The 25562-nt window shown below is 39.1% G+C and overlaps 1 protein-coding gene and 1 pseudogene across 10 annotated transcripts in view; both read right to left on the bottom strand.

The window, feature by feature from the left end:
• ULK4 (unc-51 like kinase 4) overlaps nucleotides 1-25562 on the bottom strand; it is a 702682-nt gene that overhangs the window by 584140 nt on the left and 92980 nt on the right. For all 10 annotated transcript variants that reach the window (XR_012090659.1, XM_073010314.1, XM_073010313.1 and 7 more), the window contains one exon: nucleotides 3374-3481. Coding sequence is in view for 9 of the 10 variants with exons in the window: in XM_073010314.1 (XP_072866415.1) it covers nucleotides 3374-3481 (108 nt within the window). In the remaining variant the exon portion in view is untranslated. The remainder of the gene's footprint in view (nucleotides 1-3373; nucleotides 3482-25562) is intronic.
• Nucleotides 19569-23071, bottom strand: LOC140709793 (V-type proton ATPase subunit e 1 pseudogene; annotated as a pseudogene).

Here is a 25562-nt window from a genome sequence, read left to right as displayed (position 1 = left end):
GCTATTGTAAATAGTGCTGCAATAAACATAGGTGTGCATGTGTCTTTATAGTAGAATGATGTATATTCCTTTGGGTGTATACCCAGTAATGGGATTGCTGGGCCAAATCGTATTTCTGGTTCTAGATCCCTGAGGAATCATCCTCCACAATGGTTGAACCAATCTACAGTCCCACCAACAGTCCAAAAGTTTTCTTATTTCTCCACAGCCTCACCAGCATTTTTGTTTCTTGACTTTTTAATAATCGCCATTCTGACTGGTATGAGATGGTATCTCATTGTGGTTTTGATTTGCATTTCTCTAATGATCAGGGATGATGAGCTTTTTTTCATATGTTTGTTGGCTGCATAGATGTCTTATTTTGAGAAGTGTCTGTTCGTATCCTTTGCCCACTTTTTGATGGGTTGTTTGCTTTTTTCTTGTACATTTGTTTAAGTTCCTTGTAGATTCTGGATATTAGACCTTTGTCAGATGGGTAGATTGCAAAAATTGTCTCCCATTCTGTAGGTTGTCTGTTCACTCTAATGCTAGTTTATTTTGCCATGCAGAAGCTCTTTAGTTTAATTAGATTCCATTTGTCAATTTTGGCTTTTGTTGCCTTTGCTTCTAGTGTTTTTGTCATGAAGTCTTTGCCCATGCCTATGTCCTAAATGGTACTGTCTAGGTCTTCTTCTAGGGTTTTTATGGTTTTGGGCTTTACATTTAAGTCTTTAACCATCTTGAGCTAACTTTTGTATAAGGTGTAAGGAATGGGTCCAGTTTCAGTTCTCTGCATATGGCTGGCCAGTTTTTCCAGCACCATTTATCAAATAGGGAACCTTTTCCCCATAGCTTGTTTTTGTCAGGTTTGTTGAAAATCAGATGGTTATAGATGTGTGGGTTATTTCTGAGGTCTCTGTTCTGTTCCATTGGGCTATATGTCTGTTTTGTACCAGTACCATGCTGTTTTGGTTACTGCAGCCTTGCAGTCAAGTAGTGTGATGCTTTCAGCTTTGTTCTTTTTGCTTAGGATTGTGTTGGCTATACAGGCTCTCTTTGGTTCCACATGAAATTTAAAGTAGTTTTTTCTAATTCTGTGAAGAATGTCAATGGTAGTTTGATGGGAATAGCATTGAATCTATAAATTACTTTGGGCAGTATGGCTATTTTCATGATACTGATTCTTCCTATCCATGAGGATACAATGTTTTCCAATTTGTTTGTGTTCTCTCTTATTTCCTTGAGCAATGGTTTGTAGTTCTCCTTGAAGAGGTCCTTCCTGTCCCTTGTTAGCTGTATTCTTAAGTATTGTATTCTCTTTGTAGCAATTGTCAATGGCAGTTCATTCATGATTTGGATCTCTGTTTGTCTATTGTTGATGTATAGGAATGCTTGTGATTTTTGCACGCTGATTTTGTATTCTGAAACTTTGCTGAAATTGCTTATCAGCTTAAAGAGTTTTTGGGCTGAGACGAGGGGGGTTTCTAAATATAGAATCATGTCATCTGCAAACAGAGACAATTTCACTTCCTCTCTTCCTATCTAAATACCCTTTATTTCTTTCTCTTGCCTGATTGCCCTGGCCAGAACTTCCAATACTATGTTGCTCCATGTACTGTTCCTAATAGTGTATAACTATTGAGCGAAAAAAGTGAGTTTCTATCTGTTGCATAAAATGACACAAAATCTACATTTGTATTTGCTCATATGTACAAAATTCACTCTGTAAATATAAGAAATTATATTTGTATTTTATAATATTTATATTAGATTACATATAATTATAATATTTATTGGGGAACTAGACAGATGGGGTACAAAACTAGGAAAAAGATTTCTCCCCATATACCTTTCTTCACTTTCTAGTGTTCTAGGTTCGTGAATATGTTATCCCTTTGAAATACAAAATTACCTGAGAAAAAATTCAACCAAAGAAAGATGTACAAAGGCATTCTGTATAGAATAAAAGAATTGTAATAAAATTTGTTAATATATTAATATATGTAAATAGTTTTTGTGCATTGGAGGACTATATAAATATCATAAAGATATCAATACTTTCCCAATCAATACACAGATTCAGTACAATTCCAAATGTGATTTGGAAGACTCAAAATCATAAATATATCAGTTCTCCTCAAATTTATCTGCATAATCCGTGTAGGTTTTAAAAATAGATGATTTGCAGAATTGGACAAGCTGATTCTAAAATTTATTCTGATATGCGAAGGGCCAGGGATAGTCAAGACACTCACAAAAAGAACAAAGAAGACAAATTTGCTGTACCAGCTATCAGTACTAATTATGAAGTTAAATAAGTCAAAATACTGATGTTTTCTAACAATCATGGTAACCGCCTTAAAATTATGATTGTTCAGAAAGTCAGTTTAATTTAGATACTAAGGATATTGAGGTTATGTAACAATTGAGCAAGTGCTAGAACCAAAACTCAAGACATACAATGACAGTCACGTACCTGTAATCCCAGCACTTTGGGAGGCCAAGGTGGGCGAATCACTTGAGCCCAGGAATTCAAGACCAGCCTAGGCAACATGGCGAAACCCCATCTTCACAAAATATACAAAAAAATTGGCCAGGCACGGAGGTGCACAGATGTAGTCCCAGTTACCCAGGAGGCTGAGGTGGGAGGATGATCTGAGCCCAGGAGGTCGAGGCTGCCGTGAGCCATGATCATGCTACCGTACTCCAACCTGGGCAACAGAGTGAGACCCTATCTCAAAACAAACAAGCAAAGAAATACAATGACAGAAGTTCCTTAATTACTTATAACTTACCAGTATTTAAAACTCTCAGAGTATGACATTAAATGACTAACCCATAACTTACCACTATCTATTCCATAATATTCTTTTTTTAAAAACCACATTAATGGAATATTAAATTTTGCCTTGTTGAATTCAGTAGCACTTCCATATTGTAACTTTAGATATAAGAAGTCAAATTCTGCCTTCACAAATGTCCATAGTCATGTTTAAAGCTGTATTTGCACAAAGTTGTGCTTTATTTAAACTGAAATGAAGCTTTCTATGGAAAGAACCAATGGTCTCCTCTTGCCTAAAGGAGTCAAGGATGGCAGCAACCTTGGGAATACCTTACGGACTTTCAGTTCATTGGTTTTAAAATGTGGCCTTCAAATTGCATACATTTCAAAGGAAAAGAGGCACTGGAAGGAAGGGAGGAGGGAGACAGGGTAAGATAGAAAGAGACCGAGGAACACTGAGAAATTCTCTCCCCAAGAGGTAAAATTTATCCTAAGCTCCTTAGGCATGCTCTAAGGGGCAAAGTCAGAAAACTTTTATAGGATATTAATACTTGTCAGCCAGAGTATGTCAGAACATGTCAAACAGCAATAGAGTTAATCAGACAGTCTCACCTGGGTGGCCACAAGATAGATCAGCTCCCCAAGGGTTGGTAAAAGGCACTGTTTTAATTTGCTGTTCCTGAAGTTTTCCCTAATTAATTCAGTTAAGAGGACAATTGCCTGCAAAGAGAAAAAAAGTAAATTATTTCAAGTGTATCTCTCAGTTCTTAAACCTATATGTAAAAAGCAAGATACTCTGTAAAAGTCACCATTTCTAAGAACTATTTTCCAAATTATTTTCAAAATATGGGCCTTATATTCCTGAAAATAAAGTAACTCTCCCAGATGAAGCTTAGAAATATATCCAGTAAAATAAACACATATAGCCCTTTTGAGTTTATAATTTTTTTATTTTATTTTACCCAGGCTGGAGTGCAGTGGCGTAATCTTGGTTAACTACAACCTCTGCTTCCCAGGTTCAAGAGATTCTTGTGCCTCAACCTCCCGAGTAGCTGGGATTACAAGTGCATGCCACCAAGTCCAGCTAATTTTTGTATTCTTAGTAAAGACGGGATTTTGCCATGTTGGCCAGGCTGATCTCAAACTCCTAGCCTCAAGTGATCCACCGCCACCTCCCAAAGTGCTGGGATTACAGGAGTGAGCCAGTGCACCTGACTCACTTTTCAGTTTATAAAGCACTTCCACTGTATCACTAATCCTGAGAGGGAATTAATTGTTGCCCTATCTTTAAAGGGTAAACAGAGGCTGAGAGAGGTTCTGGCAACTGACCCCAAGCCATCCAGTTCACTTGGACAGCCAAGATATGAAAACGAATTTTACCATGCGAGGTCCCTGGTATGCTCCAGCACACCACAGTTTAAAAAGTTCTTATATTGCATTAAACTTTTACATGATTCCTTAAAAAATCAGAGCCTGGGAATGTTATACTAAAGCTGTAATATAATGTACGCTGAAACTCGGCAGCATGTTTTATCAGATCTAGATAATTTCCTAGGAGTCATGCTAAGAAAATCACATACACTCATTGCCAGAGTTCATACACCAGAACACAGGTTAATCAAATCATAGTGCAACCATGATAAGGATAGAACAGTTTCAGAATGACACATACAGAATGTCTTCACTCTGAGAAGGAAAAAAAATGTATATAAAATAGTGTGGAAGCACTACTCTCAATGTGACTCAAAGTGTGGTGCACAGACAAGACTATTTCTTACCACTGACAAAGACATTAGTTTAAAAACTGAAAGTGAGTGCTTAAAAACTTCAAAGCAATTTGACAATTCCACAACCTCCAAGCATGCAATCACTGGTCTCATTTTGCAAATAAGAGTATGAAAAAGTTGGAGATGCAGGTGGGAGAGCTGCACAGTAGTCATGCACTGTAGGAGCACTTGTGAATGTGGAATTTAACAGCCTTACTGAGGTGTAACTTACACAAAATAAATGCATATATTTAAAGTGTACAATTACACACATTTGGCATGTGTATACACCTGTGAAATCATCACTACAACCAAGATAACAAAAGCCCTCCAGTGCTCCCTCCATGTCCTTCTGCAATCCCTCTTTCCTACTTACTTCTTTCCTCTCCTCCCCAGAAAGCCATCAATTTACTTTGTCATTAGCATGTATTTTCTAAATTTTATGTAGATCATATACTATATTAAATCATACACTATATATTCTTTTTTGTCTGGCTTCTTTCAGCATAATGCATTTGAGATTCATCCATGTTGCTGCATGTATCAATAATTCCTTTTTTTTTTTTTTTTTTTTTTTTGAGACAGAGTCTCACTCTGTGGCCCAAGCTGGAGTGCAGTGGTACGATCTCAGCTTACTGCAACCTCTGCCTCCGGAGCTCAAGGGATTCTCCTGCCTCAGCCTGAGTAGCTGGGATTACAGGCGTGGACGACCATGTCCAGCTGATTTTTGTATTTTTAGGAGATACTGGGTTTCACCATGTTGGTGCAGGTAGTTTCAAAACCCTGACTTCAAGTGATCCACCTGCCTCGGCCTCCCAAAGTGCTGGGATTACAGGTATGAGCCACTGTGCCCAGCCAGTTCATTCCTTTTTATTGCTGAATGGTATTCCATTGTATGGATGTACCAAATGTGTAAGTCTTGCCAGTCACTGCCTTACACATAATGAATCATCTGGATGAAGTGGGTGAGGAAAAAAATGGAACCATGTAGCTTCACATCAGTCCTTGCAGCAGGTCACTTCTACATATAGGCTTCCTTTTCCTTTGACCTTTGCTGATCATCTACTACACTGAATCATCTGAAATTGCCAGTGTTCAGCAATTTTTTACCTACAAAAACAGCAAATTGTCACCAGCACAGCACTGTAAAAGAGAAAGAAAATGATGAAAGAAGAAACCTTGAAATATCAGAAAGGAAGCAAGAACACAGTAGGCCAAAATATAGGTAAATACAATAGGCATTCCTACTGCTATTAAGTTTTATAAATTATCTTTGGTCATTGAGCAAAAATTGTAAAAATGTCTGATTTGGTTCTAAAGACATTTAGAGAATACATTCAAGAGAATTATATAAAAATGAGAGAGGGAAAAGGGATGAAAAGACAGGTAAGTTTTCTATACTTCACTTGAACTAGTAAAAACAGTGACACCAGTAGACTGTTATGTATGTAGGTATGTATATAATACACACAGCAATCACTAAAAAGAATCCACGCAAAGAGATATACTTGAAAGCACTATAGCAAAAGTCTAAATGGAATGGTTAAAAAAAAAAAAAAAGTTCAGTAAACCACAGGAAGGTAATAAAAAGAAAATGGAAATGAAAAACAGAACAAACAGAAAACAAAAATAAAATTACAGACTTCAGATCAAACACATCAATAATTACACTAAATGGAAGTCAATAAATCAAAAAATTCATACCAATCCTAAATGTGTATCGCTAAACAAAAGAGCTGCTACATACGTGGAGCAAAAACTGATAGAACTGGGAAGATAAATAGACAAATCCACAATTACAGCTGTGAACTTCAACACCCCCCTCTCATGCACAGAAAGACAAACACTGCATCATCTTACTCATATGTGAAATCTAAAAAAGTGAAATTTATAGACGGGGAAAGTAGAACAGTGGTTACCTGAGGCTGGGGGTGGGGTGGGGAACAGGGAGATGTTGATCAAAGGGTAGAAAGCTTCAGTTAGACAGGAGGAATAAGTTTTCAAGATCTACTGCACAGCATGGTGCATAATTACACGTATTTCCCAATTGCTAAAAGAGTAGATTTTACGGCCACGCGCGGTGCCTCATGCCTGTAATCCTAGCACTTTGAGAAGCCAAGGTGGGCGGATCACGAGGTCAGGAGTTCAAGACCAGCCTGACCAACATGGTGAAACCCCATCTCTACTAAAAATACAAAAATTAGCCAGGCGTGGTGGCACATGCCTGTAATCCCAGCTACTTAGGAGGCCGAGGCAAGAGAATCGCTTGAACTCGGGAGGCGGAGGTTGCAGTGAGCCAAGACTGCCCCACTGCTCTCCAGCCTGGGTGACAGAGCGAAACTCTGTCTCAAAAAAAAAAAAAGAAAAGTAGATTTTTCATGTTCTCACTTCAAAAAATATGAAATATGTGAAGTAACAGATATCATTCCACAGTCCACAGTATACACATATATCAAAACATCACATTGTATTCAATATATACAATTATTTGCTAATGAAATTTTTTTATTTCTAAATTTTAAAAAGTGATAAAACAACTATATAGAAAATGAGCAGACATTAGAAGAATAATAAAGGAATACTACGAACAGCTGTATATACATAAATTTCACCACACAGAAATATGGACCAACTCCTCAAAAAATACAAACTATCACAACTCACCCAATATGAAACAGATAATTATTTGCAAATGACATGACTGTCAACATAGAAAGACCCAAGGAGTTTAAAGAAAAAAGCTCCCTAGAACTAGTAAGTGAATTCAGCAAAGTCACAGGACACAATGTTAACATTCAAAAAACAACTGTACTTCCATATATTAGCAATAAACACATGGAAACTGAAATTTAAAACACCATTTACAATCCCCCCCAAAAAACAATACTCAGGTATAAATCTAGCAAAACAGGTACAGGATTTGTATGCTGAAAGTACACAATGCTATTTAAAGAAATCAAAGAACACCTAAATAAATGGAATAATAGACTATGTTCATAGATAGGAAGACTCAACATGGTGGAAAATGTCAATTCTCCCCATATTAATGGACAGATCTAATCAAATTCCTATCAAAATCCTGACACAATTATTTATAGATATCAAAATTATTCTAACATTTATATGGAAAGGCAAAAGAATTAGACCAGCCAAAACAATTTTGAAAAAGGAAGAAAACATGGGCCAGGCATAGTGACTCAGGCCTGTAATACCAACACATTGGGAGGCCAATACAGGAGGATGGCTTGAGCTCAGGTGTTTGAGACCAACCTGGGCAACAAAGCAAGACCCTGTCTCTACAAAAATAATTTTAAAAAAGAATTAGCCAGGCACGGTGGTGCATGCTTAGAGTCCTAACTACTCAAGAGACTAAGGTGGAAGGATTGCTTGAGTCCTAAAGTTCAAGGTTGCAGTGAGCTATGATCAAGCCACTGCACTCCAGCCTGGGCAACCAAGTGAAACCCTCATGTAAAAAGGGAAAAAAGAAAAAAATGGTTGCAATTATTCTACCTGGTTTCAAGACTTATATAGCTACAGTAATGAAGACTGTTTGTCATTGATATAGTTTGGAATTGATGTAGTTTGGATATTCATCCCCTCCAATTCTCATGTTTAAGTCCGATCCCCAGTGTTGGATGTGGGGCCTTGTGGGAGGTGTTTGTATGATGGGGAAGATCCCTTATGAACGGCTTAATGCCATTCCTGTGGGATTGAGTTCTCACTCTTAGTTCTCAGGAGATCTGGCTGTTCAAAAGAATCTGGCACCTCCCTCCACTCTCTTTCATTCTCTCCCACCATGTGATGTCTATTCCCCTTCACCTTCTGCCATGAGTGGAAGCAGCCTGAAGCCCTCACCAGAAGCAGATGCTGGCACCATGCTTCTATAGCCTGCAGAACTGTGAGCCAAATAAACCTCTTTTCTTTATAAATTACCCTGCCTCAGGTATTCCTTTATAACAAAGCAAAATAGGCTAACACAGGCATTACTGGTGGGGTAGGCACATAGATCAATGGAACCAAACAGAATTCAGAAATAGCTCCACACAAGAATAGCCAAGTGATTTTTGACAAAGGTGCAAAGGTGCAATGGAGGAAAGTCAACTTTTTCAATAAATAGTGCTGAAGCAACCAGGCATCCATAGGAAAGCAAAAAGTGAATCTTGACCTAAGTGTGGCACTTAACACAAAAAATCAACTCAGAATGGATCATAGTCTTAAATTTAAAACATAAAACTATAAAGCTTCCAGAAGAAAATACAGGATAACGTCTTCAGGTTCTAGTATTAGGTTAAAAAGCACACTTGACACCAAAAGCACAGAGACATTGTACCAAAGAGGATATGCAGCCACCAAATAAGCACATAAAAAGATGTTCAACATTGTTGGCAACTAGGGAAATATAAATTAAAACCAAAATAAGATATCACTACACATTCATCAGAATGGTAAAAATAAAAAATAGTGACAACACCAAAAGCTGCCAGGGATGATGAGAAACAGAATCACTTATACGTTGCTGGTGAGAATGTAAAACAGTACAGTCACTCGGGAAACTCTGGCAGTTTTTCTTAAAAAAAAAAAAAAAAAAAAAAGCAACTAAATATGCAACTACCACAGGACCCAGCAACTGCACTCCTGAGCATTTATCCAAGAGAAAGGAAGGCTTTTGTCCACACAAACATCTGTAAATGGATGTTTATAGTAGTTTTATTTGTAATTGTCAAAACTGGAAATGACCCAGATATCTTTCAATGGGTAAGTGGTTAAACAAACTGTGATTCAACCATACCACAGAATACTTCACACCAATAAAAATGAACAAACAACTGATACATCCAACAACCTAGATGAATCTCCAGAAAATTATGCCAAATGAAAAAAGTCAACCGCCAACCACAAAAGGTTACAAACCATATGACTATTTATACGACATTCTCAAAATGACAAAAATATATAAATGGAAAAAGATTGGCTTCGGGGGTGGAGGGCAGCACATGCAGTAGGATAAGAGGATAGGGTTATAAAAAGGGAATATGAGGGATCCTTGCAGTGATGAAACCCTTCTTTTCCTTAACTGTTTCAATGTCAGTATTCTGGTTGTAATATTGTACTACACTTTTTTAAAACATTACCATTGGGGAAAACTGGATGAAGTATACACAGGATCTATTATTTCTTACAGAGAGAAACTATTATTATTCCGTATTATTTCTTATATAGTTTTGATATTTGTCCCCTACAAATCTCAAGTTGAAATTTGATCCCCAATGTTGGATCACAACTGGGCATGAATCCAGAATTATCTCAAAATAAAAAGTGTAATTTAAAGAACTGTCAACCTCATATTAAATTCAAAACCCAGATCTGGCTTTCTGCTTAACAAAGTTAGTGGCAGGGATTTACAGCATTTCTCCATTTTATAATCCACTGGTATTTTGTGTCAGCAAGCGTCACTGGAAATTTAAAACATTTTAATGCTACAGTCCCTTAAAGTGATAAAACTGTCTGGACTGCCTCCAGCATAATAGAAATTGCTTTGGAACTCAGTGTCTTATAAATAGACACACATCATATAATTTATTCCAGTAATGCCACAGCAACCTCACATCTCACTTGCAAAAGTTAACTTTGGATAGCATTAAAAAGTACTCAACAGATAATGGTTCTCCTCAAGGTTATTTGTACAGATTTTCCATTTGTTGCATTAAAATTTAAAGAAATAATAATAAAAAGTAAAATATAAGAATAAGGAACAAATATGACACAAAAATAACAAATACCAAGGGTAAAAAGTGTATCTGTTGACCTAGGTACAATGGCAGTTGAAAATGCCAATACTAAATGAATAAGGTAAAATAGATTTAGTTCTTCAAACTCAGAAGTCCAAGAATATGTGTATATTATTATGATGCATGTTTTCCTCTAGTCTAAAAATCCTCCTGGCCTTCTAACATTAAAATTACTGTTAAAAATCCTAATATTGAGGCCAGGTGTGGTGGCTCACACCTGTAATCCCAACACTCTGGGAGGCTGAGGCGGGCAGATCGCCTGAGGTCAGGAGTTCAAAAGCAGCCTGGCCAACCTGGTGAGACCTTGTCTCCACCAAAAATACAAAAATTACCCAGGCATGGTGGCAGACACCTGTAGTCCCAGCTACTCGGGAGGCTGAGACCAGAGTATCACTTGAACCTGTGAGGAAGAGGTTGCAGCAAGCCAAGATCATGCCACTGCACTCCAGCCTAAGCAACAGAGCAAGACTTCGTCTCAAAAAAAAAAAATTTTTTACCATTGAAACTAAAAGATAAAAACAGGATATTCAAGTATCATGCTATTATTGTGTGAATTTTTTGAAAACCATACAAGAAGGAAAATGAGTTTTTTGGTCTTATTTCTAATACCATTATGCTTTGAGGCATATCTATACCATCACTGGTTCTATTAACCTAACAGAAACTATTCTTGGGCAGCCACAGGCATGACTGGTTGGCTGAATACTGCAAATAGTAATTTAAGACTGTGCTGCCATTTTCCAAACTACTTCTTTGAAATCAAAACCTATTTTATAACAAATACTACTGGGAGGAGCCAGGCCTTTTTGGCTTTGTCTGAAGTCATCTGACAGATATGAAAAGGTCAAATGTGCTTCAATCTCATATGCCCTGGACTGCATCTCTTAAGTCAAAGACAGGAAAATGATGAATCAGAAAGCTAATTCTAATAAATGTGGAAGTTCTGCAGTTATACAACTAATATTCTTACACTTGCAAAGACATATTTGCTTGCTCTTGACTCTCAAAATATAGTTGTTAAACTTCCATGTTAGTGGATATACATTTAACAGCTACAAAAAGAAACTGAATTAGGCTCCAGATTCAGAATATATCAGGCATTTCCTATTATGGTTAGTGTTTTACTAGGTCAAAGGGACATTTTAAAACCCTACTTAACTACTACCAATGGGAGATACAGTAGTAATTACACGAACAACACAATTTTTAAAATAATTCGGTATTCTTCCCTAACCTCTGAAATAAGAGGCATTCCACAATTCCGAATGAAGATGGAATTCTATTTGATACCACTTTGCCCTTTGTTTTAAGTTGTTTCTTAGTACACTACTTTCAATGTCCCAAACATAGCTAGGGCACATAAAATAAGAACACCGTAAACCTCATAATCCCCACTCCTTTTTTAATCCATGTTCTATTTTATTTCTATTAAATCTTACAATCCTTTGGATGCTGTATATTTTATTAAGCCTTGGCAAGAAAAATCACATCTGTCAGCTTGAAACTTCAAACTCTCGGTTTCACAAGTGTTGGTTAAAAAAGAAAATGGACATACTGAACAGATAAGGAAAGGCCGATAATGCCAGGGGAGACAGATAATGAAACTGAAGAGAATAAAATTCTGTTCTATAATTAATAACTCTGAAAATATCCTTGCAAAGTTGTCTGTAAGATCTCTTTGGTGACATCTGGACCAAAATCAAAATTTTAACATTATCACTAATTCTCCGCATGATAATTGGCTAAATGCATTCAAACTGGCATCTGTAATTGGCATATAATTCCTAAAGCTAAATCAAGGAGAAGCAAGGACTGCTATCTTGTCACTTCCCTGTTGAGGCCTAAATGTAAACAAACAACCTATAACTGGTAGATTCCTTCTCTTAAAGATAATGAACTGTCAGGAAAAGCAAGAAAAATGCATAAGTAGATTTCTCATACAGTCTTTCACAGTCATTTAAAAAGTTTGGAGACACTAGGTACACAAACTTTATATACTTCCTGGATTTTTTTAATTAGACATCAACAAATGTCAACTACAAAAGAAATTTGCCATTTTTTGGTCACCAGTCATCCAGTCCCTCTTCCTAACACCACTCAACTTCCTTCTGAGGAAATACCTTTCCTGCACTGTGCCTGGTCTGTAGAACAGCAAATCAGACATTCCGCCCTTCAAATACAAAACCTGAAAGAGTCCCTGGCTCTCTTCAGAAACACCTTTCGTCCTACAGTCTGGTACAGTCAAGGGCAGAACCACAGCCTAAGTTTCAGCCAGCAAGGCTCTTGCTCAGGAATCTGAACCTGGAATGGAGTGACACAGAGTGAAGGAACAGCTGAAGTTCACTTTTTCCTTCTAGCAGTATCCCCAAACAGGACTCCAAGGGAGTCCAGGTCCAGAAACCCTCGGGAGCTGCCAGGTCTAGCTGCCAGGAATAGCTGACTATTCCAATCTTCTCTTGGAGCCTTTGACCTTGCTCATTTTCTTCTAATAAATATCCTTTATGCCTAAGTTAGGCAGAATCAACCTTAAAAAGTAATAGATAGTGCTGTCCAGTTTCCTGCCCTTCCTGGACACAAAAACATTTCCCAGCCCCCTTAGAGTCAGGTAGGGCCATGTGACTAGTTCTAGCCAATTAACTGAAAGTGGAAATGATGTATGTACTCCTCTGTGCAATTTTCCATACTCTCTTCCTCTGTCTCTGGAAACTGTTAAGGCACTATGCTGGATAGAAGTGCCACATAAGATGAAAGTAGCCTAGAGTGCTGAGGTCAGCTGCCCACAAGAGCTAGCTAGGCCTGCAGCAACCCTCTGAGATTTGGATGGTTTTTGTTACCATAACATAAGCTGGTCTATCCTGACTGAGAGATAACCCTAATCATTCAATTCAAAAACATCACTCTAGCTAGAGGTAGTCATGAAGGAGTTCTACTACTTTAAAAGAATTGTTAATAAAACAGTGAACTATTGCATCCATATCTTAGGGTAGAGGAGCATTTGTATAGCAGCTAAGATCTGTACCAACATTTATGTCATGGATCTGACACCAGGGTTGCAAAGCACCAATCACCAGAAAAGCAGCACATGAACCATAGACTGTATACAACATGCTGGAAAAGGCAACACCATGAAGACGGTAAAAAGGTCAATGACTGCCAGGGGTTAGGGGAAAGGAAAAATAAAAAATAGGCAGAGCACAGGGGGTTTGTAGGATAGTGAAAATACTCTGTATAATACTATAATGGTAGATACATGTTTTCATACATTCTTCTCAACCCAAAGAAATGTATAACACCAAGAGCAAAGCACAATGTAAACTATAGACTTTGGGTGACAATAATGTGTCAATTTATTGACTAGAACAAATGCACCACTTTGGTGCAGGATATTAATAGGAGAGGCTGTACATGTGTGAGGGCAGGGGTATATGAGATGTCTTTGTACCCTTCTCTCAATTTTGATGTAAACCTAAAACTACTCTTTTAAAAATTTGTTTTCATTTTTAAAAGTATACTGATCTATCTGCTATGCAGACTAAGTCAAGAAATTGGGTATCAAATTGCAATAAATCTGTAATAAATCTATAGTTCAAAAGCAGATTACTCAAATAAAATTACTTTTTCCATTTCTGGTAAATAGCAGACAAAATCTTCTGAATATTACTCCCACTGAAAGAAACAAAACATGCTAGATAAAATATATTTATAAAATGCATACCTAAATTTGCAAGAAATTAAGAAAACCTCAAAGACCAAAACTAGACAGAAAAGAAGAAAACTGACAGAAAAGGGGAAACAGAGAGAAAACAGGGCAACAGAGAGATAGAGAACAACAGGGAACAAAGAGAGGCAACAGAAAATCAGGATACTTTAACCCTCGGTGGGGGTGGGGGGAGATATGCTAAACTCTTGGTGACCTTGAAATGACCTTCTGAAATGGAACAAGAGACAACCCTTAGCTCCTGCCCATAGAGTAGTATCAAATAGGAGACCATTAATATTAAATTGGTACCTCAAGGATATATGAATAAGAAATGAACCAGCCTGCAAGAGAGGCTGGAAAGAAATGTTGAGACCTTGATACTAAATGAAACAGTGGTGAAAAAAATCTCCCCTGAGAATCAAACCAAGTCTCAAAAGCAGGTGAGCAGCTCACATTCACAATGCCTCACCTGGGAGACCAGAGATTCAAACCCCGGGAGTCTGCTAGGTTGGACAACTGAAACACGGCCTCTAATTAATGAAGTCAAAATGCTACAATTTCCCCAGCATACTCTAGAGCAGTGGTTCTCAAATTTTAGTGTGCATCAGAATCACTGAAGAGTCTGTAAAAACATAGATCGCAAAACCCCTTCCTTGAGTTTCTCCTTTAGCAGATTTGGGGTAAGATCTGAGAATTTGCATTTCTAACAGGTTGCCAAGTAATGCTCATGCTGCTGGTCTAGGAGCATACTTTAAGAACCACTACTGTGGTACTCAATATTGCCTACGCATTAGCATCACCCTTGTAGCTTTAAAGACTACAGATACTTCCATCCACCCCAAGAGATACGGATTACATGATATGGGGTACAGCCTGGGCATAAGAACTTATTTAAATGTTAAAATAGAGAGCATAAGACTGACAGAACAGACTCCTCATGGCAATAAGATGCTAAATTATAAACAAGACCTAAGGCCACGCTAGGCAAGGGTTAGATCACACACCCTACACTTAAAGAATAAAAACTATGTTCTAACTGCCACAGGGTTTTTTGTTTTTCTCTAGCAGCTAAATAAGCACTGGCCTCAAGACAAGCACTACTGAAACAACTGCAGCCCAACATCTGACAGCCAGATGTTGACTGACAACCTCCCCTATTCACAAGCCAAAATAACAGTTTTGATTGGACGAGAGACTGATTCAGTAACTTTCTCCTGATAAGAGGTCACCGACCACAGACTGGTTCTGGCCGGTTTACAGAGGCTGTGTACTGAGTGCCTTCCCGTCTTCTGCTTCACCTAGGGCCTAATTGTTATGAACTTAAATGTTAAGTCTCCACCCCAAAGTGAACATGGACTGCATGTAACATGCATGTTTACTTTCTACACATGTGTGTGATCCCTTTCATGAATATTCACAGCTTCTCCTATAACCATTAAACATGTAAACTTAGCCAACTCATTTGGCATAAATTCCTATTCCATTCTTCCCTCCCTCGAAGTGCCTGCTTTCAGTTTCTGCCAGAAGCCACACTTTCCAGCCTGTCAGGAGAGCCAACCTGCAGGCTGCAACCACTTATAAGAAATCAAGCTTTCCTCTTCAAATTTAGGGGCCTCGGGATTCTTCAGTTAACACCAACATGCCGTCAAGGTTGAGAACCACTGCCAAAGAGGACAGAATCTAAAAGCTCTGGAAATTGGAAATGCTGGAATGACTCAACAAACTCAGCCCTCTACCCCTTAAACCATTCCTCTTACATGACCCTGGGAGACCGTCTTAGTGAAGGGGGCACCAGCATCTTTGAAGAGGTCTAAAGTAGCTATCCTTTATAGGCCAGAGATGACAGTGAGAAATCCTAACAATGGAATTTGGTTCTCTGATCACAGTGGAAACCATGAGATTTGGGATTAGTAAAGGCCAGTAGCAGCCCTTACCTGCAGATAAGGTGGGCACAACTGCCACAGTGAGTCAAAGGGCAATGTGGTGACCAGAATATCTGACCCACAGGAATCAATGGTAAACTAACCATCAGATCTGTCTCCTAAGTTGATACTTGACATTTAAGAAGAAAATTTCTAGATTTACTGAGCAGAAACCTAACTTTAGTCCCATAAAGAATTCACAGCTTCTTACCCAGATCCCAGATTTAACCAAAAGAAAAAAAAAAAAGAAATATCGGGATCACTATAGATAACGGTCCATACATCATCTCAGAGATGTATCAGAATCAGCCTCTGAATTCCCCCTTTTAATCTACCCACCAAGCAACTGCATGGCAGTGGCTAAAAGAGGAAGGTGCAATAAAAAGACCGGCAGTCAGCAGAGGCCTCCCCATTCTGAAACCTACCTATGATGATAACAGTAATAGTGGTCTGTGTCTTCTTACCAATATAGGGTATCTTAACCATGACTCTTAGCAGCTATACTGGAAAGAGAAGCATACCCTTTTTCTAATCTCACAGCTGCCCTCTGGAAACCACACACAAAACCTGATTAATATGGAGGGAGAAACCATTCCAGGCAGAGAAAACCGAGCCAGAGGCATATAATCCAGGTACTGCTACACTGTTGTGGCAGGTCCCCACTTCTGTATTTAATATAAGCATCTACTGCAGTGTGGATGATACATACATTTATCAAGGGTTATATGACACACATTTTGAAACAGAACCACAACTATGCCTCCTATATGAATGTTTTCTTAAGAAGCCAAGTTATACTGTCCTGTAATTAAAATTGGGTCTTTTAGATGCTGTAATAATTTAAAAGTTATGGCATAGAGAACTCCAATATTACAATTTTGAGCTTGCTAAATATAACTAGTATTATTTACTTGTTACTATACTATTAAAAGTCATATCTTCAACACTCCCCAAATAGTAGAAATACAAAGGAAGCTCACTTTAAATTGCATTTTTCTGCTTCAGGGATCAGCTCTGATTAGTTGTGTTTTGTGCAGTTCTTTCCATCTCCAATTCTGTTTCCATGTTTCTTTCATCTAATAGAAAATTAAATGTGATACTTTGCTAGGTTCCCAAGGATTACTAACTTACACTACATTCAAATATGTTAGTCTCACAATTGCAGCCCTAAAAAATACAGCAAAGGTACATTCATAGCCCAGGTAAAACGAGCACCAAAATTAGTCACAGCAGCAAACATAGGAGCTAAAAATTGTTCTATGAGATGTCAGATAAGAAATTAAATGAATTCCATCATTTTAAGAAATTAGAAAGCATGTCTTTTAAGAATTCTTTGATGTGAGGTGTTTAATTTGTATGCAAAAGTGATTCAAATATGGCAATTCCCCAAATGACATGTACTTCAGCATCACAGCTTAATATAAGAAACAAATCCAGAATGTTTCACTTCATTATACACAAAAATTTGATTATTATTAAACTCTTGCTTTATTATTTTCAACAAATTTGCCTCTCCTACTGTCCAAAAAGTAACAAAAAAAGAAGTCTATTTAGCTGTGAGATACAAGGGTAAATTCACTGAAATTAACAATGTGGAGGATTTAAATGACATGTCTAAGCTCAGGGCTACAAAGAAGCAAGAAATAATCACATACTGTGTCTGATGTAAAATACGGCATCCTATGGCCCCTCCAAATATACAGTGTACAAAACAACTGAGAAAACTACACCAAAGCAGGAATGGGATACAAAGTACTCCATGAGGACACATTAATAAAAAAAAAATAATAAACAAATACATAAGCTCAACTTCAGCTTCAAATCCAACAGGATAGTTTTTCCAGAAAAGTATCTAAGAGTTCAAGACCAGCCTCTGCAACATGGTGAAACCCCATTTCTACAAAAAATACAAAAATTAGCCAGGCGTGGTGGCGCACCCCTGGGGTCCCAGCTACTTGGGAGGCTGTGATGGGTAGACTGTTTGAGCCCTGGAGGCAGAAGTTGCAGTGAGCCCAGACTGCACAACTACACTCCAGCCTGGATGACACAGTGAGACCCTGTATAAAAACAAAACAAAACAAAACAAGACTAAGCCAATTAGTCTTCTAATTGCCCTTCTTCACCTCTCACAGCTTTTCTTCCTTTCATTTCCTATTAGACTGGATAAACTAGGTCCTGGGGTAAAAGACTCCAAAACACAGGGCTTTGTGGAAGAGGGTTTGGAAGTGGCCACTCTCCCTCCAAAGAGATCCAACCCCTCTCTTTGACTGAAACTCAGCTATCTTCTGGAAAACAGCATAAACTAGGCTAACTTCTTTTACCACGAATTCTCCCGCACAAACCTAGTTTCTGTAGAGCCCTATTCTCTTTCCCTAGAGGGCCAGCTTTCCCCTTCTCTGAGATGATGCTTCATATCTCCTCCTCTACTCAAATCCCTTGGGTACTCATTATTCTCTTTCTAATGAATGATCTTTCCAATGTATTGCTGAATTCAGTTTGCTAGTATTTTGTTGAGGATTTCTGCATCAATATTCATCAGAGATACTAACCCGTGGTTTTCTTTTCTTGATATATCATCTTTGTCAGATTTTGGTATAAGGTAATACTGGCCTCGTAGAGTAATTCTGGAAGTATTCTCTCCTCGTCTTATTTAATTTATTTATTTACTTATTTATTTATTTTGAGTAGTTTGAGTAGGATTGGTATTAGTTGGTTCTGCTTTAAACGTCTGGTAGAATTCAGCAGTGAAGCCATCAGGTCCCTGGCTTTTCTCTACTGGGAGACTATTTATTATGATTTTGATCTCGTTTGTTATTAGTCTGTTCAGATTTTGGATTTCTTCATGGTTCAATCTTGGTAGATTGTATGTATCTAGGAATTTGTCCACTTCTTTTAGATTTTCCAATTTATTGGCATATAGTTGGCATAGCCACTAACGACTCTTTAAATTTCTGCAGTATTAGTTGTAATGTGTCCTTTTTCATTTCTGACTTTATTTATTTGGATCTTCTTTTTTTATTAGTCTGCCTAAAGATTTGTCATTTTGTTTTAACTCTTCGGAAAAACTACTTTTTGTTTCATTGATCTTTTATATTGTTTCTCCATTTCAATTTCATTTATTTCTGCTCTGATCTTTATTATTTCTTTTCTTCTAATTTTAGATTTGGGTTTCCCTTGCTTTTCTAATTCTTTAAGATGTATTATTAGATTGTTCATTTGAAGTTTTTCCTCTTTTTGACATAGGCGCTTATAGCTATAAAATTATCTCTGAGTACTGCTTTTACTGTATCCCATAGGGTATTTTTGTTTTGCTTTGTTTTTGGCAGAATCTCACTTTGTCGCCCAGGCCAGAGTACAGTGGAGCGATCTCGGCTTACTGCAAGCCTCCACCACCCAGGTTCAAGAAATTCTTGTGCCTCAGTCTCCCAGGGAGCTGGAATTACAGGCACCTGCCACCATGCCTGGCTACTTTTTGTATTTTTAGTAGGGATGGGGTTTCACCACATTGGCCAGGCTGGTCTCGAACTCCTGACCTCAAGTGATTCACCTGCCTCGGCCTCCCAGAGTGCTGGAATTACAGGCATGAGGCACCATGTCCAGCCTCCCAAAGGTTTTGGTAGGTTGTATTTACATTATCATTTGTTTCCAGAAATTTTTCAATTTTTTTTTTTTAAACCAGGCTGGAGTGCAGTGGCATGACCTCAGCTCACTGCAACCTCCACCTCCTGGACTCAAGCGATCCTCCCACCTCAGCCTCCCAAGTAATGGGGACTACAGGCACATGCCACCATGCTTGGCTAATTTTTGTTTTTGTTTTTGTTTTGTTTTGCTTTTTGTAGAGACAAGGTTTCACCATGCTGCCTAGGATGGTCTGGAACTCCTGGCCTCATGTGATCTGCCTACCTTGGTCTCCCAAAGTGTCGGGATTATAGGCATGAGCCACAGTTCCTGGCCCAAATTCCTTTTTTTTTTCCCCCATAGAAAGCAGAAAAATAATTTATTCCAAAAGATGGCAGAAATAATAAATTTATCCTGAAAATACAGTAAGGTGTAATTCTGTTGAGATAGCTCTTCCCTCTGAAAATGCTTTCCTACTGACTGCCCCACTGGAGTCTTATTTGTCTTGCAGCAGTTTCTAAACACTTCACTGATTCTCATGTGAGAAGGCAGGAGCCATCTTCAAGTGCCAGATTCCAAGGAGAGAGTAACGTATCTCTCAGAAGAAGAGCATCTTGTATCTCAGAAGAGTACATAATCATTTTGTGGAGTCAGCACAGTTCAGTTTAAGTAGGCACATAATTCATTAAAGTGTAAAAAAGTGAAGGAAAAAACACTACATTGTAGAATAAGACATTTAAATGTGGTGCTAATGTTTGAGGCAACTGATGGCCAAAATGGGCAAGTCAAGAAAGGTAGTCTGGTTTGGAGGTGATTTTGCATCTAGAAGGCATTCTCTCCTCGTGACCTCAAAGACTGAGCACTGTAGAGCACATCTTCTTCCTCAAGGCCAATGATGTTTCAGATACCAGATGGCTTCATTTTTCAACTGTGGTCCAAAGAGAGGGTTGAGTTGGGCCAGAACTGAAATCAGCCAAAAGAGACAGCAGAAAACTGGACAGGTCACCAATACGGTAATGATAACTCCTCAGTAAGGACCCATAGGGATAAACCAAGGCACCAAGAAGCCAACGAAGCCCCAGAACATGCTCATCACAGTGAGAGGCACCATGAGGCCATGATACGCCATGGTCACTGCCTCAGCTGCCAGCCTCTGCCCTGCCACCTCACTTCCCAAATTCCTTCTTCTTCTTTGTTTTGTTTTTTTGTTTTGTTTTGTTTTTTAAGACAGAGTCTCACTCTTTCACTCAGGCTAGAGTGCAGTGGCGCAATCTCAGCTCACTGCAACCTCTGCCTCCCAGGTTCAAGCAATTCTCCTGCCTTGGCCTCCTGAGTAGCTAGGAATACAGGCGCACACCACCATGCCCGGCTAATTTTTGTTTGTTTGTTTGTTTTTTAGTAGAGACAGGATTTCACCATGTCGGTCAGACTGCTCTTGAACTCCTGATCTCGTGATCCACCCACCTCGGCATCACAAAGTGCTGGGATTACAGGCGTGAGCCACCACACCTGGCCCCCAAATTCCTTTGTAATTTCTTCACTGACCCACTATTCAGGAGCATATTGCTTACTTTCCATGTATTTATAAAGTTTCCAAAATTCTTATTAATTTCTAGTTTTACTCCATAGTGGTCAGAAAAGAGGCTTGATATTATTTCAATTTTTTAATGTTTCAGGACTTGTTTTGTGATCTAAAATGTGTTCTAACCTTGAGAATAATTCATGTTTGAGAAAAAGAATGTGCATTCTGCAGCTCTTGGATGAAATGTTCTGTAAATATTAGATCCTTTTTGTCTATAATGCAGATTAAGTCTGATGCTTCTTTGTTGATTTTCTGTCTGGGAGATCTGTCCAATGCTGAAAATGGCTTTTGAAGTCTCCAGCCATTATTGTATCACGGCCTCTCTCTTTAGCTCTAATAATATTCCCTTTATATATCTAGGTGCTCCAGTGTTGGGTACATGTTTTACATTGTTTACATATGTTACAATATTTTACATTGTTATATCACCTTGCTGAACTGACCCCTTTATCATTATGTAGTGACCTTCTTTGGCTCTTCATGCAGATTCTGTCTTGAAATCTATTTTATCTAATGTAAATATAAGTACTCCCGTTCTTTTTTGGTTTCCACTTGCATGGAATACTTTTTCCATCCCTTTATTTTCAGCCTGTGTGTGTCTATATAGGTGAAGTGTGTTTCTTATAGGCAACAATCAATGGGTCTTGTTTTTTCATCCAGCCAGTCTCTGTCTTTTGATGGGAGAGTTTAGTCCATTTACATCCAATGTTATTATTGATAAGTAAGGACTTACTCCTGCAATTTTGTTATTTGTTTTCTGGTTGTTTTGTGATCTTCTCTTCCTTCTTTCTTTCCCATTATTTTAACCTGATAATTTCACACTATTTACAAAAACCAACAAACAAAGAAAAAGAAAACTAATAAAAACTCTATGCCTTAATTTCATGCCCCTGCTTTTAAACGTTTTGCTGTTTCTATTTATATCTTATTTTATTGACCATCTTGAAAAATTAATGTAATTATTACTTTTGATTGGCTCATATTTTAGTCTTTCTACTTATGGTAGAAGTATTTCACACACAATTACAGTGTTACAATATTCTGTGTTTTTCTAAGTACTTACAATTACCAGTGAGATTTCTAACTTCAGATGATTATTTCTCATCACTGTCCTTTTCTTTCTGACGGAAGTATTCCCTTTAGCATTTCTTGTAGCACAGGTCTGGTATTAATGAAATCCCTCAGGTTTTGTTTGTCTGGGAAAGTCTTTATTTCTCTATCACATTTTAAGGATATTTTCACCAGATATACTCTTCTAGGATAAAAGTTATTTTCCTTCAGTACTTTAAATACGACATGCCACTCTCTCCTGGCCTTTAAGGTTTACACTGAAAAGTGTGCTGCCAGATGTACTGGAGCTCCATTTTATGTTATTTCTTTCTTTTCTCTTGCTGCTTGTAGGATCCTTTCTTTATCCTTGACCTTTGGGAGTTTGATTATTAAATGCTTTGAGGTTGTCTTCTTTGGGTTAAATCTGCTTGGTGTTCTATAACCTTCTTGTACTTGGATACTGACATCTTTCTCTAGGTTCAGGAAATTCTCTGTTATTATCCTTTTGAATAAACTTTTTACCTCTATCTTTCTCTACCTCCTTTTTAAGGCCAATAACGTTTAGACTTTCTCTTTTGAGGCTATTTTCTAGATCTTGTAGGCATGCTTCTTGTTTTTCCTTTTTTGCGACAGGGTCTCAGTCTGTCACCCAGGCTGGAATGCAGTGGCATGATCTCAACTCACTGCAACCTCCACCTCCAGGGCTCAAGCAATCCTCCCACCTCAGCTTCCAGAGTAGCTAAGACCACAGGCTCACACCATCAGACCCAGCTAATTTTTGTTTTTTTGTAACAACAGGATTTCACCATGTTGCCCAGGCTGGTCTCAAACTCCTGAGCTCAAGCAGTCCAGTCTCAGCCTCCCTAAGGGCTGGGTTTACAAGTATGATACCGCGCGCAGCCTGTGTATTTTCAATTAGCCAGTCTTCAACCTCACTAATTCTTTCTTCTGCTTAATAAATTCTGCTATTAAAGGACTCTGATATGCTTTTCAGGGTGCCAACTGTATTTTTCAGCTTCAGAATTTCTGCTTGATTCTTTTTAATTATTTCAATCTCTTTGTTAAATTTATCTGATAGAATTCTAAATTCCTTCTCTGTGTTATCTTGAATTTCTTTGAGTTTCCTCAACATAACTATTTTGAATTCTCTCTCTGAAAGGTCACATATCTCTGTTTCTCCAGGATTGGTCCCTCGTGCCTTATTTATAAAGTTCATTGGTGAGGTCATGTTTTCCTGGATGGTGTTGATAGCAGATATTCTTCAGTGTCTGGGCATTGAAGAGTTAGGTATTTATTATAGTCTTCACTGTTTCAGCTTATTTGTAGTCATCCTTCTTGGGAAGGCTTTTCAGATATTTGAAAGGACTTGGGTGTTGTGATCTAAGCTGTATCTGCTTTAGGGGGCACCCCATGCCCAACAACACTGTGGTTCTTGCATTCTCATACATGTACTGCCTTGATGGTCTTAGGTAAGATCTGGAAGAATTCTCTAGATCACCAGACATACACTCTTATTCCCTTCCCTTACTTTCTCCCAAACATACAGAGTCAATCTCTCTGTCTCTCTCTTTCTCCCCCGCTCCCTCCTCCCCCTTCCCCCACCTTTCTCTCTCTCTCTCTGTTCTGAGCCACCTAAAGACCTAAAGCTTGGGGTGGAGTGACACAAGCATCCCTGTGGCCACCACCACTGTGACAGCACTGGGTCAGACCTGAACCCAGAGAAGTGCTAGGTCTTACCCAAGGCCTGCTATAACCACTCCCTAGCTACTGCCTATGTTCACTCAAGGCCCTGGGGCTGCACAATCAGATATGGCAAAGCCAGCCAGGCCTGTCCTTCCCTTCAGGGCAGCAAGGTCCCCCAAGTCCCAGGTGGGTCCAGAAGTGCCATCCAGGAGTCAGGGACTAGAGTCAAAAACCTTAGAAGTCTACCTGGTGTACATACTGCAGCTGAACTGGTACTGAAACTACACAAAGCAGTCCTTCCCTTCCTCCTTCCCCTTTCCAAAGGGAGAGGATTCTCACCCATAGCCACCACCAGGCAATGAGGACTACTGCCAGACTACCACTGATGTTCCCTTGAGGCCCAAGATCTCTTAAGTCAGCTTGTCATAAATGCTGCCTGACCTGGGCCTCACCCTTCAGGACAGTGGGCTCCCCGTCTGGCCCAGGAGGTCCAGAAATGCCATCCAAGAGTCAAGTCCTAAAATTGGGGATCCCAAGAGCCCTTTTGGTGCTCTACCCTCTTTGGTCATGCTGGTACCTAAGGTGCAAGACAAAGTCCCCTTTACTTTTCCCTCTGCTTTTCTCAAGCAGGAAGAGTTTTGCCCCTACACCACAACTGGTCATGTGGTAAGTCTCACCTGAAGCCAGCAAGTCTTAGAGACTCACCAAGGGCCTCAAAATGTAATATGGGGGTATCACTGCTGGTTATTCAGGGCCCAAAGGCTCTTCAGTTCACAGGTAATGAATGCTGACAGCACTGGGTCCTTTCCCTCAAGGCAACAGGTTCCCTTCCGGCCCAGGTTGTTCTAGAAATACCATCTGGGAGCCAGGGCCTGAAACAGGGGCCTCATGACTTTAACTGGTGCCCTATCTTGCTGTGGCTGGGCTGGTATCCTACGTGCAAGACAAAGTCCTCCCCGCTCTTCCCTCTTGTCTCCTCAAGCAGGAAGGGTCTTTTTTGGAGCCGCAAGCTGTGCAGCCTGGGGTTGGGGGAGGAATGAAGCCAGCACGTCCCAGCTGCCCCAGCTGGCATCTCAGTATGTCTCATGCCCCCTCAGTCCACTGTCTCTGGGCCTAATTCAGCACTAGGACTCACTTACAAGTTGCAGTCCTTATGGCCTAGACTGCCTTTCAACATTGCTTGTACACATTGCTTGCTGCAGCACTCAGTGGTAAGATTTGCAGGAACTCAAGCTCCCACCACTGGGACTCCCCTTTGGCTAAGGCTGGATTACATGCCCTCTCCATGGGCGGGCGTCAGCTGAGTTTGGTCTCGGTTTCCTTTCTGCTCTGACAGGACACCACTGAGTTCAGTGCCTCACAACTGCTATGTTCTCCCTCCCCCAGTGCCCAGAGATGTTCTCCACACCAGGCTGCTGCTAGGGCAGGGATCAGGGAGTGGTATTGGCAATTCAGAAGTGTTTTTTTGTGGGTTTTTTTATGCCTCTTTCAGCGATATGAGGTTAAAACCAGGTACTATGAGTGCTCACCCGATTTTTGGTACTATGAGTGCTCACCTGATTTTTGGTTCTTATAAAGGTGCTTTTACCATGTAGATATTTGTTAACTTGGTGTCCTTGCAGGAGGGATGACAGGTGGAATCCTCTATTCCACCATCTTGCTCTGCCTCATTATTCTCTTTCTCACGGTGA

This window comes from Chlorocebus sabaeus, chromosome 22 (assembly GCF_047675955.1).
Source record: "Chlorocebus sabaeus isolate Y175 chromosome 22, mChlSab1.0.hap1, whole genome shotgun sequence".
Lineage (NCBI taxonomy): Eukaryota > Metazoa > Chordata > Mammalia > Primates > Cercopithecidae > Chlorocebus > Chlorocebus sabaeus.
This window is presented reverse-complemented; position numbering and strand designations above follow the sequence as displayed.